The sequence below is a fragment of the Danio rerio genome, chromosome 4 (genome assembly GCF_052040795.2).
Source record: "Danio rerio strain M-AB ecotype USA chromosome 4, GRCz13ab, whole genome shotgun sequence".
Classification (NCBI taxonomy): Eukaryota; Metazoa; Chordata; class Actinopteri; order Cypriniformes; family Danionidae; genus Danio; species Danio rerio.
The window spans coordinates 78,205,591-78,223,899 of record NC_141024.2 but is presented as its reverse complement, the minus strand read 5'-3'; the positions used below and the strand labels follow the sequence as shown (position 1 = coordinate 78,223,899).

The 18,309-nt window shown below is 37.4% G+C and overlaps 3 protein-coding genes and 1 non-coding gene across 5 annotated transcripts in view; 3 read left to right on the top strand and 1 right to left on the bottom strand.

Annotated features, from left to right (window-relative positions):
- Positions 1-18,309, bottom strand: part of si:dkey-220a11.5 — a 765,979-nt gene that overhangs the window by 250,163 nt on the left and 497,507 nt on the right. The window lies entirely within an intron of this gene.
- LOC141381532 (uncharacterized) overlaps positions 1-18,309 on the top strand; it is a 400,463-nt gene that overhangs the window by 325,097 nt on the left and 57,057 nt on the right. The window lies entirely within an intron of this gene.
- Positions 440-7,877, top strand: LOC141381847 (G2/M phase-specific E3 ubiquitin-protein ligase-like). Its single transcript, XM_087249658.1, has 5 exons — positions 440-768; positions 1,983-2,161; positions 2,424-2,596; positions 5,287-5,501; positions 7,618-7,877. The coding sequence occupies exons 1-5, from the start codon at positions 486-488 to the stop codon at positions 7,776-7,778; spliced, it is 1,011 nt and encodes a 336-aa protein (XP_087105784.1). The 5' UTR covers positions 440-485; the 3' UTR covers positions 7,779-7,877.
- On the top strand, positions 9,721-18,225 carry LOC137491325 (PWWP domain-containing DNA repair factor 3A-like). The gene is made up of 21 exons (XM_088650962.1): positions 9,721-10,265; positions 10,350-11,806; positions 11,892-12,031; positions 12,406-12,608; positions 12,682-12,769; positions 12,884-13,074; positions 13,153-13,294; positions 13,654-14,288; positions 14,365-14,406; positions 14,479-14,889; positions 14,962-15,009; positions 15,139-15,219; positions 15,838-15,898; positions 16,000-16,050; positions 16,126-16,170; positions 16,380-16,444; positions 17,183-17,381; positions 17,533-17,721; positions 17,811-17,899; positions 17,990-18,051; positions 18,136-18,225. Exons 12-21 carry the CDS (start codon positions 15,167-15,169, stop codon positions 18,141-18,143), a joined length of 822 nt encoding a protein of 273 aa, XP_088507088.1. The 5' UTR covers positions 9,721-10,265; positions 10,350-11,806; positions 11,892-12,031; positions 12,406-12,608; positions 12,682-12,769; positions 12,884-13,074; positions 13,153-13,294; positions 13,654-14,288; positions 14,365-14,406; positions 14,479-14,889; positions 14,962-15,009; positions 15,139-15,166; the 3' UTR covers positions 18,144-18,225.

Here is an 18,309-nt window from a genome sequence, read left to right as displayed (position 1 = left end):
CCTCGGGCTTCTCCAATGGCGTCGCCTCGGGCTTCTCCAATGGCGTCGCCTCGGGCTTCTCCAATGGCGTCGCCTCGGGCTTCTCCAATGGCGTCGCCTCGGGCTTCTCCAATGGCGTCGCCTCGGGCTTCTCCAATGGCGTCGCCTCGGGCTTCTCCAATGGCGTCGCCTCGGGCTTCTCCAATGGCGTCGCCTCGGGCTTCTCCAATGGCGTCGCCTCGGGCTTCTCCAATGGCGTCGCCTCGGGCTTCTCCAATGGCGTCGCCTCTGCCTTCTCCAATGGCGTCACCTTGGCCTTCTCCAGTGGCATCCCCTCTGTCCTCTCCAGTGGCATCCCCATCAGCTGCAGTCTCTAAACCAGAGTGAGTGGAAAAGGATTATATTTTAGATGAACATTGTTGACATTTTTAAATCCACATGTAGAGAGAAAAACACATATTGTATTTTCTTTTTCCAGTGTTGATCTCGATTCATTGCTGCGCCACATGCAGAACAGGGTGGATTTTAATTCATCACCACCTTCGAATCAGATTAATATTACACGGGACAACATCCTGGGAGGTGCAATTCGTGCATTTCGGCGTCAGAGGTTTGACCCAGAAAAAAAACTGGACGTTGTCTTCAGAGATACGGATGGTACTGGAGAGGGGGCAGCAGATGAGGGTGGTCCCACAAGGGAGTTTTTAACCTTATTAATGAAGGAAATACATTCCAGCGAGATATTTGATGGTCCTGACTGGAAGAAGTCTCTTTCGTGCAATTCGAAAGGTAATTTAGTTCCATTGTTCCAAATGTGTAATTTATAAGCATTATCTCATGAGAAGCCATTTGAAATATCAGCACAGTTGTTACAGAATTGTTTTTATATAGCCACATTGAAAAGCTATTACATTTATGCAACAGTTTGACGGCATAAATGGGTAAAACAACAATGGGGTGTCTTTAAAGCCACTATTTTTCATAGAACGTCCTTCAGCCACGGATTGAATTCTTAAGCTGACATTTTAAAAGTTGTGGCCTGGTGTCCATTACTAATTATGAAACCTCAGTTATAACTATTTACAAATTAACAAAATTTGTTTGAATGTCTGCTGAGGAAAGCTATATCTTATGAGCAATATCCTTAAACAGTGACCAATGACAACGCTAGTCAATGCATTTGTTAGTGGTGTTTTTTTCTCTTAACCGTTTTTTTTTTTTTTTCAAAAAAACATTTTATTGTTTTTTTTATTATGTTTTATTGTTAATTAGCTTCGCTTTATGTACTATTTTTACGTAATCAAAACAACCCAACTGCATTAGGATTATTAGGAAAACTATGAAAAAACATGATTTTTAAAAATAGTTACAAATCGAGTTGTCCTTTTTGCAAATAAACTCTTATGTATATATATATATATGTGTGTATATCTTATATATATATATATATATATATGTGTGTGTGTGTGTGTATATGGCTTTATATCGGCACTGGTGGTAGGCGTAAGGTGGCACCAGGCCGAGTGCCTTAGTGCCCCCACCAGTGCCGATATACAGCCATATCGCACTGCTACTCGTGTGATATTGGGTTTATACAACAGTTTTACGGCATAATTGCGTATATAAAAAAAAAATCAAACACTGAGAGTTTCAAAAACCCTTTTGTTTGTGGAACTATTTTCTTCCATATTGGATTCAAATCTTAAGCTGTTAAACAGTTGAGCAAGCATCTTTTAAATTTTAGATCTCTAGTGTCTGCTTTTTGCTGGTTGTATGTGGGCGGAGTAATACACAAAGGGTAAAGAGGCTGTAGGAGTTCTGATATTGCAAAATGTCGCATGGCTATCAGCCAATCACATTTAAGAACCAGACAGAACTTTTATTTTATATATACATATATATATATATATATATATATATATATATATATATATATATATATATATATATATATACACGCACACAAATACATACATATGCACGTTTGTCTATTTGTGTTGCAGCTTTGTACAATGGTATGTACAAGCAGGTTGGACGAATGATTGCTGTCTGCCTCATCCATGGTGGTGTGGAGCCAAATTTTTTTTCTGAGCGACTATTTCTTCAAGTGTGCAACCTTAAGCCTTCAGCACCTGACATTGAAGAAATTGTCGACTTCGAGTTCAGAGAGAAGATAAAGGCGGTAAGATTTTTGCAATTCTTTTAAAAACTACATATGCCCATATCAAGGTCATTTTGTGCAGTTGGTGGTGTAAATTCTTATGTAATTCATGATTTAAGCAGTTTTTACAGTAGTTGTTGCATTGTACAGATGTGTAGATCAACTGTAAGACCTTGTCATAAATAGCTTGTCAGAAGTATGCAGTGTTTCTCAACTCTATTCCTGTAGACTATTATGTGAATTCATATTTTGTACACTTACTCTTAAATGCCTTGTACTTTAGATCCAATCAGCACAGAATGTTGAGGATGCACGGAATGCCATCACTGAAGCTGCTGACGAACTGGCAATGTTGGGGTCACTCCGGCATATCAACACATTAGAGGACAGAGATGACATGGTTGTAGCAGCTACAAACTTCTTGCTGGAGAGCAGGTTAAGGGATTCTGTGCAGCAGTGAGTTACTAAATATAACTAAAGTCTTAATAAGTGATATAACTTAAACAAGGCTTTTCAAAGTCAAGTCAAAGTATAATACACCTGGCGCAATGTAGCAGCATGTATATATATTTTTTGCTAGTTTAAATCTGATGCATTTTTCATTTCCATGTCCTGTGCCATGTTTTTATAGAGAAAATGCACTTGTCTCCTTCTGTGCACCCATATGCATGCTGATCTGAAAACGAGTTCAGGCTTGTTTTGCCCCTTATATCAAATGCCTTGCTTGATTCAACAGAGAAATAACGTCTTCCAATGACAGCAGACTCAAGGGATAAGTTTAAACCCTTTACTGTTGCTTATGAAATAAAGTAAAACATACACAATACATAATGGCATATATGCTAGATCAATAATATGTTAAATAAACAAGCACAATTGGCGCTCTATGCAAAATAGATCACTGTTTCCACACTACTGAATCATACATGTAGTCATATATTACAATTTATCAAATAAGGAACAAAATGAACATACTGCATGTATAATAACAAGCCTATAGCATAAGCATAAACAAATATAAGTCAAATTATGAAAAAATAATGTCTACATACCAAATGTGCCTTCAGTAACTCTTGTATCAAGGAGCAAATAATAGCTACAACCATGTGCTCTTCATGCGGCTTCTGAATACCTAGGCTCTTATTTATGATGTCATGAAATAATGACTCTAACATAAAATGCAATACCCATGTATAACCAGAAGAGGTCGCTAAATAATAGCTTAACACTAGGGGCTCTATTTTGACGGTCCATGCACAAAGCACAGGGCGCAAAACGCTTTAAGGGGCGTGTCAGATTCCACTTTTGCTATTTTAAGGATGGAAAAATCCGCTTTGCGCCGTAGCACATGATCTAAAAGGGTTGAGCTTATTTTCTTAATGAGTTATAGGTGTGTTTTGAGAATAAACCAGTCTTATCTCTCATTCCATTGAAGAGCCAGTTGTGTCTTGTCTTAAGCGCATTTGCTTATTTACATGACTTAAAGTAAGTGTAAGTGGAAAAACTGAGCATTTCACTAGCAAGAAAACAGTTAAACAAAAGTTAAGTTAAACTAAAATTAGGCCTCTCATAATCTATTTTCGCTCTCGTGGATAGGGAAACCTTGTACGCACAGATATCCATTAGCCTATACATAATTATTTTGTTTGTTAAGCGCAAATATTTGTTTCAAAACAATTTCGAAATTCAGTTCTAATTTCCAGCAAACGAATAAATGAACAATAATAACGAAGTGTGCTCAAAAACCTGAGTTATATCCTAAAACACATGCTGTGCCCCATATGGTCTAAAACCTGACAGGTGGGCAAATCTAAGCTTGTGTTTAATAAAACAAATATAAATATGGATATAATAAATAATACTGCTAATAATAATAACATTATACAAAAGAAAACTGTTAGGAATGAACTGAGAAAGCCCCCCGAGATGATGAAGGCATGAAAGCAGTTTTTTATTTTATTTATGTAGGCTGGAAAATAATGTTTTGTAATATTTTAATCCTTTATATTTATATCCTATATATATTCTTATTATGTCCTATATATATCCTTAATATTTTAATTCTTTTTCATTTTTAAAGATATTTGCGTATTGCTCTACATCTTGTGTGTATTAAGCAGTGTAAGCAAGGCGCACAACTAACGCACTCTGCGATCGACTTTAGACTGGCTTTGTCCTGGTCTATTGAAAAATCTATTATAGTTTCTCAAATTAGCAATGCACCTCAGAATGCCTTCCGTTTAAGACTAGAACACCTATGGGCGCACATTTGAGCGCAAATGCATTTGCTATTTAAACAGCATGGCGCAAAACCTCAAAACGAGTCTTGCGCCAAGCTGAAACTAGCAAACAACAATTGCGTTGTCCCTTGTGCCACATTGCGCCGGGTGTAACGATGGGGCCCTAAATGTAAAATGTCTGGATAAGATAGCACAAGGCTCATTGTTGGCATGTTTTTATTTTGTGGCAACTGAAATAGACTACTTCATTATCTAGCAAAGACCTGATCTAAAGTCAATGGCATAAGGGTGTGAAAGTAATATGAGCCTGACAGGCAGGTGCTCAAAGTATGTTCACTTTGCTTAATCCACACACAGAGATGTGCAACAGCACACAAACAAGCCAAATATAAGCAGTAATTTTATTAATAATTATGGTTCTACTGCGATTACTTTCCTTATTATTATTATTTGTTTGAAATGGTGACTTTCTAAAAAATGATTAATGTATTTAAACATACAAATATTAAGAGTAGAAAATAAGTAACACTAAATTTTAATGTGTAGTGGTTACATGTTGCCAGATATACTTAATACAGTAATAACGAGAGGTGTCTGGCTGCAGACCTGGTGCAGTGCAATCTGGGCTACATCCAATGCTTTTTAATGGGCTCACCTAACCCCACCCCTAACCCTACCCGTCACAGTAAAGTGACTCCATTGAGGGCATTGTGTCTGACACTGCATCGCTGAGTGATGCAGTCTCAGCTTGCATCATAAAGGCTGCATCCAGATACTATTGGTAATAACAGCAAATTATGCATAATTAGTAATATCAAGTCCATTGTTTTTTTTTCTAAGATAAAATCACTTAAAAAAATCACCATAGCTTGTTCATGCTTAAATGAATATTATTATTTTTTTCAGATTCAAGGAAGGCCTGGAATGTTTGCAGCTTTTGCAACATTTGGAACAACATCCAAGTCTCTTTCGAGAAATTTTGATGTTTAAAGAGAAGCCACTTACAGCAAAAGACTTAGCGGAGCTCTTCATCCCGCAGCTGTCACCAGTTGGCACTAACAAAAGGACCCTAGAAAACAGGATTGTTTGTTTCTGGAGACACTGGCTTCTAGATGTGGAAGGCAATATACAATTGGTTATATCGGAGGTCTTCAACCTTGTTCCTGGTATCCTGTAAAGTTTATTTCCAACCGGATATAGTGCACTTGACAACAATTTTCAAGCTGTCTTGGGGAGTTGAATTGGCCACTTTAGGTGTGTTTGATAAGGGTTGCAGATAAACTCTGGGATAATAAGTCCCCAGGAACAGGGTTGAAAACCACTGGGTTATATTAGGGCCTTCTCACACTATGCTATCCGAACCGTGCCCAGGCTTGTTTCCCGGATAGTTTGAGAAGTGTGAGTGCGCTGAATCGGGAAGAGGTGGGCCAGTGCTTGTGTGTGAGTGCAAAACGCGCCAGAGCCTGAAACTGAAAGCGAGACGTAACTTATAAGGGACTGTTTGATATGGATTTATTAATCATTCTTGCTGTTCAGTAAATGCAAACTGTTGTAGATTATTAAAGATGCAAAACCCTCACTGTACGACAGCTGTGCACCTTCAGCAAACCTCATAATAGGGTAAATGCCAAGCTAATGTTCATATACTGATAAACTTACAGTGACCTTTTATTGTGTTTTTTTTTTCCATTTTTTGCGGTCCCCTTTACAGCATCGATGTTGTAATGTAATTAAAATACAATCAGTTAAACAGACTTTGGCATTCATTTAGTTGTTCAAGCATAAAACGAAGCGATTTTGTGATGGCAATCAGTTTACCAGAAGAAATTAACCCAGGTTACTGCCAAATTAAATGTCCTATTGGCATGTTAGCATATACCTATTAGCATATATTTTGTTCATGCAGCACGAGAACTCAGGGCCGGAGTGGGACTCCTTTTCAGCCCTGGAGTTTAAGCCTTAGACCGGGCCACCTCAGTTCACGACTGACTATATCAATTCAGTTTCTTATGACACTATCACATCTTTTTCAAGAAAAGATTTAGAACTTCAAATGTTATACAACCCTAACAGTATTACATGTCTTAACAATAATAAAAAAATCATAATTATTCAGGTGAGTTTCGAACACTGGTCGGCAGCATTGTAACTCAACATGCTGACCACTGGACCACAATGGCACTGTTGCAGTGGGAATAAAAAATAAATATTGCCCCCGCAAGACTCTTTACCACAGTATTATTTTCTATTGATGGCTTAATCTTTTTCTTGCCTTTTTAGATTTCTGATCAAGTTATGTCAGATTTACTGATGTAGTGAATCATTTGATTTTCATAGAGCAGGTGTAATATTCATTAATATTAATTATTTGAATTGTTATATTCACTAAGGTGCCGTGGTTTGGGGTGGAATGTTAGTTATGTCATCATTAACCTGCAGGCTGCATTTTGCTAACGGGGCACCAATCTGTTCTGCAAAATATTTGACTGTGTCACTGCATATCAAATGACTAAAGCGATATAACTTAAGAAATCACCTCTGTGCTGTGCGAAAGCAGCGCAGCAATGATGACGTAAGCATGCCCAGGCCCGAATTTAATGTGAGTGCGGGCCATTGGGGGAGACAAGTGTGCTTTGGCCCGGTTCAAGGCAACTGTACATAGTGTGAGTGCAGCCTTATGCATGGTTTACACTCTGTAACATACAATTGTTATGTGCTTTCTTTCTTCTCCAATGTTTTTATAAAGGTTGCCAGCCACCACCAGTATTTTTAATGATTTTCATCTAATTTTCATGACCCCCACAATATTTTGTTGCACGAATATCTGCACAAAAAATATTTCAAAATAGACACCAAATGTTCTGCTTTTACACTAAAAAAAATGTATTCTAGCGTCATGTATTACATGGTTATAGGTGTGGTTAAAATCACATATATGAAAAATAAAAATAAATTGATTCTGTCTTTTTTCTTTATTTCTTTGATGTTTGTGATTATACATTATTAGTTCATGACATTATAAGTACATAGATTGCTATAGAAACAGTGTTCTATGAGCACATGAGTGCACATAAGTACTGACTGTTCCAATCTAAAAAAAAAAAAAATTTATCATGATCGGAGCAGTCATAAACAAAATTTGTTACATAACAAATGCCTACTGAAGTGGTTATGTTTTTTTGTAAGAATATCCATATTTAAAATTAAATGAAAACCTGAATAATCTTTTTTTCTCAGAGGGAGCATCGTCACCACTTTCTTTAAGCCAGGTTTTAGCATTTGCTTCAGGTTCAACCTCCATTCCAAGGCTGGGTTTCCCTGTTGAATCAGCACTTGAGTTCCTGCATCAACAGGATAATGAGCATGCCAAAATTTACCCTGATGCAAATCTGTCTTAAAGCGGTGCATGCTGGTTAGAAATCTTGTCCTGATTGATGCTGCGCCGACGCCACGTGACTGTCACATGTGGCATCAAAGTACCGCGACAGTGCTCCGAGATCAGACGGCAGACTCAGACCGTGCAGCTTCTGAAGAGCGACTGCAGGGGCTCTGATGACGACACCGATATTACACGATTGGCCGAGTTCACCACATGACAACAAACACGTGTATTTCGGGTTTATAATTGGACAAATTCCGATTCAAAAGTTTCAAAACAAACAATTCACTTTTTACACCCTCTTTATCTTGCACACATCTTGCTTATTAAAAGACTACAAATATTTTACTGCAGTAATTCATCTTTTGTTAAATAATCTGGTTATAAAGGTTAGCTTGTTTGCACAAGTTTATTTTTTTACTTTTTTATACAGACTATTTACTGCATTCATCTCCATGAACGATTTAAATTATATATTTTAGTGTATATTTTAGTGAACAACCCTAAATATGAACTCAAATAAGTCTTACAGACTTGAAATAAAAAATCATCATCATTGATCCTGCCACCCTAAAGCTCTCTTAACAAATTAAGTTAAAGAACTATTTTATTAAGTAATTATAAAATGGTTTTATTATATATTATAAATATATATTTTATTTCTTGTCTAGCAGTTTAAAGGCTACCTGCTCTTTCTGGGAAACTTCTACATAGCTCACTTATTTTACCTTTTGTTCTTTTCAACACAATCTTTTTGGATTAAAATGCTTTTTTGAAAATACTTTCATTATCCAAAATAATCTCATTTATTAAAAACTAATCAAAACACCTTGTTTTGCTTTTTACATTGGACATTTTTATATCTATTAATGTACATATAGGCTAGATCGTGTCAAATCATCAATATCCAAATCCAGCTAACTGAGTAATCCACGTACGAAGAACGGACCCCAGGCTACAATAAACCGTTACACTATTCAACTATTTGTGTTTTTATTTTATTTTTTTTTAATTAAATGAATCTAAACTAATTTGCAATTGGGCTTTTGTATAAGTGAAATTATTTGGTGAGTGTATCAATTCTGCATACATTAACTTAGCGTTCATTATTAGCCTAATCTAATTAAAAATATATATTTATGAACAGGACATTTAATAATCTGGGAGCGTTGACTTCAAATGTTTTATTTGGCCATGTCTCTTTCATCCCATCCACTGGACGCATTAGGATCGTAAAACCGCCTGGATCCAAGTCTGCAGACACCCCATTTAGGGAATATTCACTCGGGAACGCCCTTGGCCGTTCTCATGCACGCGACCGTGACCGCGCAGACACTGAAATCAATCGATCCGCGTCGAGCGGTACCGTAAAGCGTGTTTTAAATGCGGGATTCAGCACACATGTTCATATTGAAAATCATAGGAAATATTTTGGAGAACTTTGACTTCCTGAACAGCGATTTATGATCACAGATTTTATCTCAACTGCATTACATCAGGAGTTCAGTAATACACCCGCACAAACACTCTGAACACAGCAGACAGGGACATGCAGGGGCCCAAAGGACATGCGGGAGTTTACAATCAATCACACGACACGTGGGAGGTTACATGCGGGACCTAACATGAAGCAGTGTAAACTTTGGACGCGAGGCAGACTGAGTAGGGTGAAGCTGAGACCCAACCGCACGCTTAGACCTGCACGCTCAGACTAGCACTTCCAGACCTATCATTTTCTCAGACAGTGCCACCTGCTGTTGGGTTGGGTGAAGCGGCAGGTATCGAGACCCTCGCTCAGACCAGCACTTTCTAGGAAGTAGCAACATCGGACACGTGAGTAAGGATATTCATTTTATTAAAGCGATTCTTGAAATTAGCAGGTTTTATGGCATAAATCAATGTGACATCTTATTACACTAACAAACAATATTTCAGTGTTTGATTTGAATTAGTCAAAAGATAGCATTATTTTAAGATATTTACAGCGTGTTCTTATTTTTCTGTTATTGTACCATTCTGGGACACTTTTCTAGCAATGATTTCTGGCAAAATAAAAAACTTTAAAGTAAAAATGTTAAAATAAAATGTATTGTGTATATAAAGCAATTATTAATTGTAACATATTAAAGTGCTATGTAGGTCTACTGAACGTATTACTGTATTATCTATCTGAAAGTGGTACAGACAATAACAGTAACACAATAACAGTTTAACAATTGTAAATAAGATCTCTGGAAATCAAAATATTAATTAAGCTGCATAACATTTACATTGTGAGCTCTCTTAGGTTAAAACAAATATAATTTGCTTGTGACTTGTGTATTTTTTTCCTAGATGGATATTACAATTCAAAAAGGGGGGTCTCTGCCAGTACCTGTACAGTGCACCAAATGCTGCACATATTTTCATTGTCCATTTTGTGATGCCTCGGTTTTCCAACCAACACGATTAAAAAAAGTGCAATCACATCTGCAGGCTCATTTTAATAGATCAGTCCAGCATGAAGGTAATATTTGAAAATGTACATCTTATTATAGTGAAAAATTGTAAGAAAACTTAAAGTGCAATCTTATACTGCTTTTTTTTTCAGAATTTACAATACACAGATGTGGACGCCTCTGCAGAAGTCATCCACATTATCACTGCCTCTTCTGCAAATCAACCATTTTAAGAAAACCTGATTTTGTTAAACATTTAGGACTCTGCAAACAAAAACAACAACCACCAACCCCTCATACTAAAGCCACCACAACTTTTGCCACATCTCTGCCCGCCACACATGTGCCTCTCTCCACTGCCACGGCTCTGCCCGCCACACATGTGCCTCTCTCCACTGCCACGGCTCTGCCCGCCACACATGTGCCTCTCTCCACTGCCACGGCTCTGCCCGCCACACATGTGCCTCTCTCCATTGACACGGCTCTGCCTGCCACACATGTGCCTCTCTCCACTGCCACGGCTCTGCCCGCCACACATGTGCCTCTATCCACTGACATGGCTCTGCCCACCACTTCTGGCATTTCTAGGCCCTTAAAAAAAATTGTCGGAAAAAACCAAAGCAACTAAAGAAATGTCCCAAATGTGATTTGATATGCCACTATAAAAATTTAAAAAGACATATAGAACGTAAACACACCCCAAAAATGATGGACATCACTTCCTCATCTCATCTTGACAGTAAGTGCATAGACCCTCAGAATGGAGTCTATATGGTCCACAAAAGTTTTCATGGAGCTTCTACTTCACTCCATGTGCAAATACAAATATGGGGGGAACCACATCGTGTTTCATGTGAATTAAATGAGTGCCAGACTAATATGGAGTTGGCTTGGAGAAGTGGACTGCTGTCATACAAATGTGTTCACCTCCGGTCAGTTTCATACTGCAAAACATTTTTAACCTCACCTTCACTCACAGAAGAAAGTTTAAAAGAAATGGTTAAAAGCAAGTGGTTTGGGCAGGACAAAATAAAACAGTGTGTAAATCGTCAAAAACTAGCCCAAGAAGAAAATGCACCACTGTCAGTTGAATCCAAGATTGGAGTCCCACCAACAAAAAGGTTCATATCGGTCTACGAGCCTAATATATCATATTATAGTAGACTGGGCAGAGTCATGGTATCATATGACACCAAGAAGAATTCATGGCACTGCCCCTGTGCAAAAACCCAGAGATCATGTACCCATAAATACATAGCAAAATGGCACCTCTTTCAAATTCACCCTGAACTCTTCCGAAAAGTTCGGAGCACTGAAAGCGCTGAAGAATTTCAGGCAGCAGAGATGGAGGAAAGTGATGAAAGTGAGAATTACCCTCCAAAGGACATTGCTAAAGTAAAGAGCATAGTAGAATACATCTTAATGAATAAAAAGCTACCATCTACTATTCCAAGTCATTTGAGGATTTCTTCAGACTATAAGGAATTTCCAAAACACCTAATCCCTGATGAGACAATGTGCTACCACTGCTCAGACCGCACATTGCTCAGTGATCCTGTCTGCATTACACGTAATGCGAAAATTCTTACAACTACAGGAATTGTCCAAGGTGGAAAATTGTTACTTACATTTTTTATTTTATTTTAATTATGAAAAAGATACTAAACCATTTATTTTACATTCTGTATCTGCAGATATTTCAACCTACTACAAATTATGTCCTTTCTGTGGAATGGTGTACCGTTACCAAGAGTGGGCTAATGGTTTGCATAACTTCAATGACCATGTCCTCCTTGAACTCTCTCTCTGCCTCACCATAAGAAACCTGTTGCAGGTAATCGTTATAAAATACATATATTATATGTTATACAATATAATATTTTTAACAACAATAGGATTTCTTCATAGTGTTGATTTTATGCAACATTAGGCACATTCAAATCAAGACTTAAAACACATCTGTTTAGCTGTGCCTTTACTGAATGAGCACTGTGCTATGTCCGACAGTTCACACTATTATGTTTTCTGTTTTTAACTGTTTTTTTTAATCATTTTTATTCTTTGTTTTTATTTTCTTATACTTGTCTCTTTTATTCTTGTTTATGTAAAGCACTTTGAATTACCATTGTGTATGAAATGTGCTATATAAATAAACTTGCCTTGCCTTGCCTATATAAGTACTGATTAACTGTGATTTCTTTATCATAGGTGCATACAGCAGTCAGCAGAGTAGTGGAGTACTTAGAGGTAACTACAGGTGTACAGTTCCCCTCAGCAGTTACTCTTCTCCACGGCTATCTGCATTTTGAGGCCCTAACTGACCATGAATACAAGTATTCATGTGTATCTTGTGGTGACCATCCATCTGTGTCTTTCATGTCACCTATATCTTTCCTTTTTACTGCAGAGAGGTAAGTCTTATTAGTAAAACTATTAGTAAGTTTATAGTATGTATTTATTTTCTTTAGTGTGTGATCTTTACAGCCTCCGCAAGATTTTAATGGAGAGGTGGATTTAGATATGTTTTGGAAGGCACTGACAGAAGAACGAATTGCTCGAGGATTTTTTTCAAGTAAGGAAATTTATTATATCAGGAATGGCATGTCATCATTATTTAATTTCATAAGTGTTTTCAGGAGTACAATCTAAATTCACTGATGTATTAACATGTTTGTTTGTCCTAAAGGTCAAAAAAACAATCCATTTTGTGTTACACCTAGTTACAACTTTTGGGCACCCTGGATCGGGAGTAAGACTCGCATAGCGAATGTTGTTCTCAACACTGAATTTGAGAAAGTGCACAAAGCAAAAACTGCAGAACGAACAGAAATAACTGTCTCTGAAGATCGCTTAAAGGACGAACTTTCAAAACAGAAAGTAAAATATTTAATGCTAATTATATGTATTATTTGTCAGTGTTGGCATTTCATTTAACATGTGTGTTTTATGTGATAGGTGGGAGTGATAAGAAGACTGTGTCAAGAGTGTGGTTTAGATGCCAAAGGCTCTCGCACAGATCTACACCTGCGACTTTCGGAGGAGATGAGGTCAAGGGAGGCCTATGACAAGGTTTTTGAAAAGATTTGGGCTGCTTCAGGTAAACCTCAATGTCGCACATTAAAATAATACAAATAAATCAGAAATGTACAAAGTCACATAGACATAATGGGTCCTGTTTTCTGCTTGGCACTGATTGGGGAGTGATTGGTGGTGTACAGCTCTGGGGGGTGTTGGAGGTGGCCTTGTCTGACACCAGGGTGTATTGTTGCTTTCTGTGTAGGGGAGTGTATTTAAATCTCTGAGGCACTGCATCTTTAAAATTTTTAAAAGTATACTTTGTTAAGGTTAATGCCACTGCCCTCCATCATAACCTATGGTCATTTAAGTCCCAATGTCATTAATGGGATTTGATTATGTTTTCTTAACTATTTGCTTATCTTTTTTGTCTGTTCCAAGAGGTTGGGCTGTCATCATGTGTCCTTGTGGCATAGTTTACAGTATAAAGTGTAATCTGCGAGCAGAAAGTCCTCGGGATTTTGCAGATATGCTTCTGTCTTGGAAGCATCTGCCTGATGTTGTTATTTATGACTTTGCCCGTGGACTGTCCACCCACTCAAGTTTGAGGCAACCCATAACTTTCACACCTTTCGAGGGAAGGTTACTCGAACCAACCACTGAAAATATTGCAAAAGCAAAATCAGGAAAATTACAGGTAATTCTGCCATGGCTCACTGCAAAAAAGCAAAGTCCAGATCCGGATGGTCATCCAATAACTGGTTCTGCAGAACACTATTTTCTGTATGACCGCTTTCACGAAGACAACACAAAAGATCCTCGTGATTCACTGAGGAAGCTTCATCTTGTGCCTCAACTAGCTGGCAAAGTTAACAGTCAGGCTGCAGAACAGCTTTTTTCAAAGCTAAAGAAAAATAACTACTTTATGAACATGGCATTGCCATCCACACATGTTTTCCTCATGCGAAACATCATCCACCATTACAATGTCAGAAAAAACGAGAAACGTCTTCATGACATAAAAAAGGAATTCAACACAAACATTCACATGAATGACCACAGCCCGGTTGTGTTAGGTAATGTTTCCCTTACTTTGTAACAAATACATCACTATATCCATAACTGTACTTATGTGTATATTTGTATTTATAGAAAATCCATCCTCCACAGAGAAATGCATGGATATGTCACTTGGTAATTTGACTGTTCTTTCCAGTTGCTCAGTGTCAAGTTTCTGTTCTCTAATTATTATGTGTTATTTTCTAGTTTTGATGCTTTATTGTACTCTAAGGACCACTGACAGCACTGCCAGAAAATATTGTGACTTTACAAACGACCGCTGCATCACCAGGCATAACATCAGTCACATCTTCTCTGTCATCAGTACCAATTACAGAAAAAACAGCTTGTGAACCTACCACTCTTCTGAATTTTTTGGAACCTACTAAGCCTTGGGAGAGGGACTGGCATCCATTACAAGAGAAACTGGTGAACAATTACCATTACATACAAACGCACACACACACACACACATATTTATTGTTATTATTATTACAGCTTGATTATGTGCTGGACCGAAATCGCCCTGGCAGTGAAATAATTGTGAAGGAGGGGCAAGTGTGCCTTATTCGAGAAGAATTTTGGAGCCTTGGATTGTTGAGGGACATGGACTCGCATGTAAGCAGTCTGTTTTTTTATTATAACTTTTTTTTTATTAAAAACATTGACTTATCAAAGTATTTATTGCAGATTGGAAACGCCTGCATGAAGCTTATTTGTGAAATGGCTCGACAAATTGTATGTACTATAAAACATAATATTTATATAGATTGTTTTAACTTGATCCAAATTTAAAAAAAAAAAACAATTTCTAAACTGTGTGAAAATGTTCATGTCATTGTCAACAGTTTCTTTTTATTCATGTAGGGCAAGGACATATACATTGAGGACTTTTATGTTGTCCCTGTGTGGAAAGAAACTCCTAACAACATTGTTAATGGATTACCGGTGCGTGTATGTACTGTATTTACTGTGTGAGAAGTACAACCTAAATTAAACGACATAACTGTCCTGATCAATTCTGGGAAGATGCAGACTTGAAAGACCTGTTAGCCTTTCCAGCATGGACAAATGCCAGTGGACCAGACCGCTTTGTTGTCTGTGTAAGAAAATATTGAAATGTCTAGTGCATACATTAATTGGTATTGCAATGTGTGTGTTTCTAAAATAAAACACTGAAAAATCTTGGAAGAAGCAATAATGTTCAAATGAAATATTTTTACACCTTTAACATTGTAGATAATGATGCCGCTTCGAAGAGAGATGGTGTTTTTAGACTCTCTGTACGCAGAGCATGAATCAGGATTTGGAGATGAGGAATACAGGGCAATTTTTAGGTCTATCAATAAACTAAGACGTTTCAGCCTTTATGTGATATATGGCTACGTTCCTATAGCCATTTCTATTTATTTCCTAACCGTGTATTATAGTTCTGTCACTTTTGGCTACGTTCCTATAGCCGTTTCTTGAACTTCTGGCTATGTTGATCTAGCCTTTTTTATGCATGGTGTTCTAGAGTTGAGGTGAGCTGTAATTGTTAGTATTACTACTATGTTTTGTTTACAGGAAAGTTGCTTACCAAGTGGATCATGGGACATGGTCTAAAAAAAATGGATATGATTTTCCAGTGAGGAATCAACTTTAAAAAAATTATTTTTTGGCTTTTACAACAATTAAATTTTTTGTACATTATTCTAAAATAAAATTGATTTGCTTTGCCTATTTTAGGCTTTGCCACGTCAGACAAGAGGGAATGATTGTGGTGTTTTTGTACTCATGGTAAGATATAAATTGAGTTAATTGATTTAAAGATTTTGTAAACATTGTAAATGACTGTGGCTTCTCTCTTTTCAGTACACCCTCTCAATGGTGTGTGGCATTAGGTTTCAATTCCAGGAGGTATTATTTTATTATTTATGTAACTTTATTTTGTTGGTGCTTTTCTTAATCATAGCTAAAATGTAACTATTTTAGTGTATATTATCTTGCTTTCTTCTAAGCAACATATCTTTTAAAAAAAAGGGGCATGGTTATTGCAAGCACACTCAACATCATGTATTAACAAAAACATGTTGGTTAACTGTCAGACTAAACAGTCTTTCTTTCAGATGGATATACCTATCATCCGTCAGTGGTGGTGCCTTCTACTCATGGAACGATTTCAAATTGATGGGTATGTCAGTATTTATTTATTTTTCTTGTAAATCTGTAAAATTAAAAATTTATATTGAGTCAATACAACAACTTGTAACATGAATAACAAAACATACTTAAAATCTCTCTTACCGGTGACCAGTATGTCACCGACTCGGTCCCAGTAACTCCCCTCGCTGGCCAGCAGAGGCCACCATCTCTGGACTTTTAGCATTACGTCATCCATCTACACTGATTGCGCATACACCTGATTGGAATCTGGCTAATGACCCACGTACCTCTTATAAGCCGCACTCAAACACTCGATCAGGGCGAAGTCTTGTTTAGCCCCGGCCAGCATTTCTGAGCATTATCGCCAGCCTGATCTCCTGTGCACGACTCCAGCCTGTCTCTTACTTTGCTTCGCCTTCTCCCTGCCCACGACCCACGCTTGTTATACGGACTCTGACTCTCTCTTTGCCTGCCCACGAACCACGCCTGTTATACGGACTCTGATCCTTGCTGCCTGCCCTTGACCCAAGCCTGCATAACGGATCCTGGTTCTCGCTCACTCCCTTCCACTCATGCCTGGTAACTCACTCTTTGTCTGTTCATCATCAGTCTTGATACCCATACTACTACTGTGGATGTGTGTGTGCACTCCGGTGCATATTGTGTGTTTGAGTGAAGTTGTGATTAATAAATACTGCATAATGGATCCCTCCGTGTCAGTCTCCTCGTTACACAGTAATTATGGATTTTGTCTTGTTATTAAAAGCTATGGGCACAGATTTGCTTTCTGGACTGAGGAGGCAAGAAGTGTCTTGGATGGAAAGATTCTGCTCCTTTTTAGGGTGAAAGGAAAAACCACATCCAATCTTCCGGCACATGTCAAAGCAGTTCAAGATCGGGAAAGGAATGACAAAAGATTAATGGACTTGATTATCACATCAAAATCAGCAGAGCAGCATTTGGTGGTATAGATGGTTCCACTTTAAATTACTCCTCTAGACACTGAGTATGGTTGACTTAAATATAGTCAAGTGACAACTTAACTATTATTTGCCAAATATAATTAATTACTTGTGCATTTACATATAAAATATAATTTCCTTCTATGGCCCAAAGGATATACTCGGTGGGAAAAGGTCAAATTGGTTTCCACTAAAACTACGTTCTCAAGTGCCTGTCTACATTGAGAATGAGCAGTCCCAGTCAATCATTTGTGACTACATCAGAGGAATTCTTAATAAAATCAAAACACAGCTGACCTTCAATGATGAGGTGGAGTTCATTTGTGGATGTCTCCTCCCAGAGGTAATCACAAAACATGTATGTACATGAGCATGCTTATGTTCTGCAGTGTGTTTTATTTTATTAATTGGTTTATCTGTATGTTTGTACAGGCCATAACTCATGGCATTTCCGAGTTACAAGGCTTGTCTTGGCAGGAGGCTGAAGATGTCTTCCTCCAGGGCCACATTTATCACGCAAGGTATGTTTACATTTTTTTTTTTTTTGTACAAAAGCTGTTAAGTTTTTATGTTAAACACAATTTCTGACAACAGCATTTTTTTTTTTTTAGTGAAGTTGAGGAATTTAACAGAAGAATTGCTCGAGAAATGGAAAAATCTCCCCAACAAGAATGTAAAGCATTTTATTTTATATGTAATAAATACATTATTAATCCAAGTATTGTTTTTCACAATTTTTCTCTGCATTTTTTTACAGCTCGATGACTTGTAGGACCTCATGAAAATTTATAAAAAAATAAAGTTTGGTGTGAGAAAATTACTCAGAGTACTATCATTTATTCTGTGAATAATAAGATAATGTTCATTCCCTCAACTCGATACTAAAGAGTTTGATAAATCCTTAATGATTTAAAAACAAAAAACAACAACA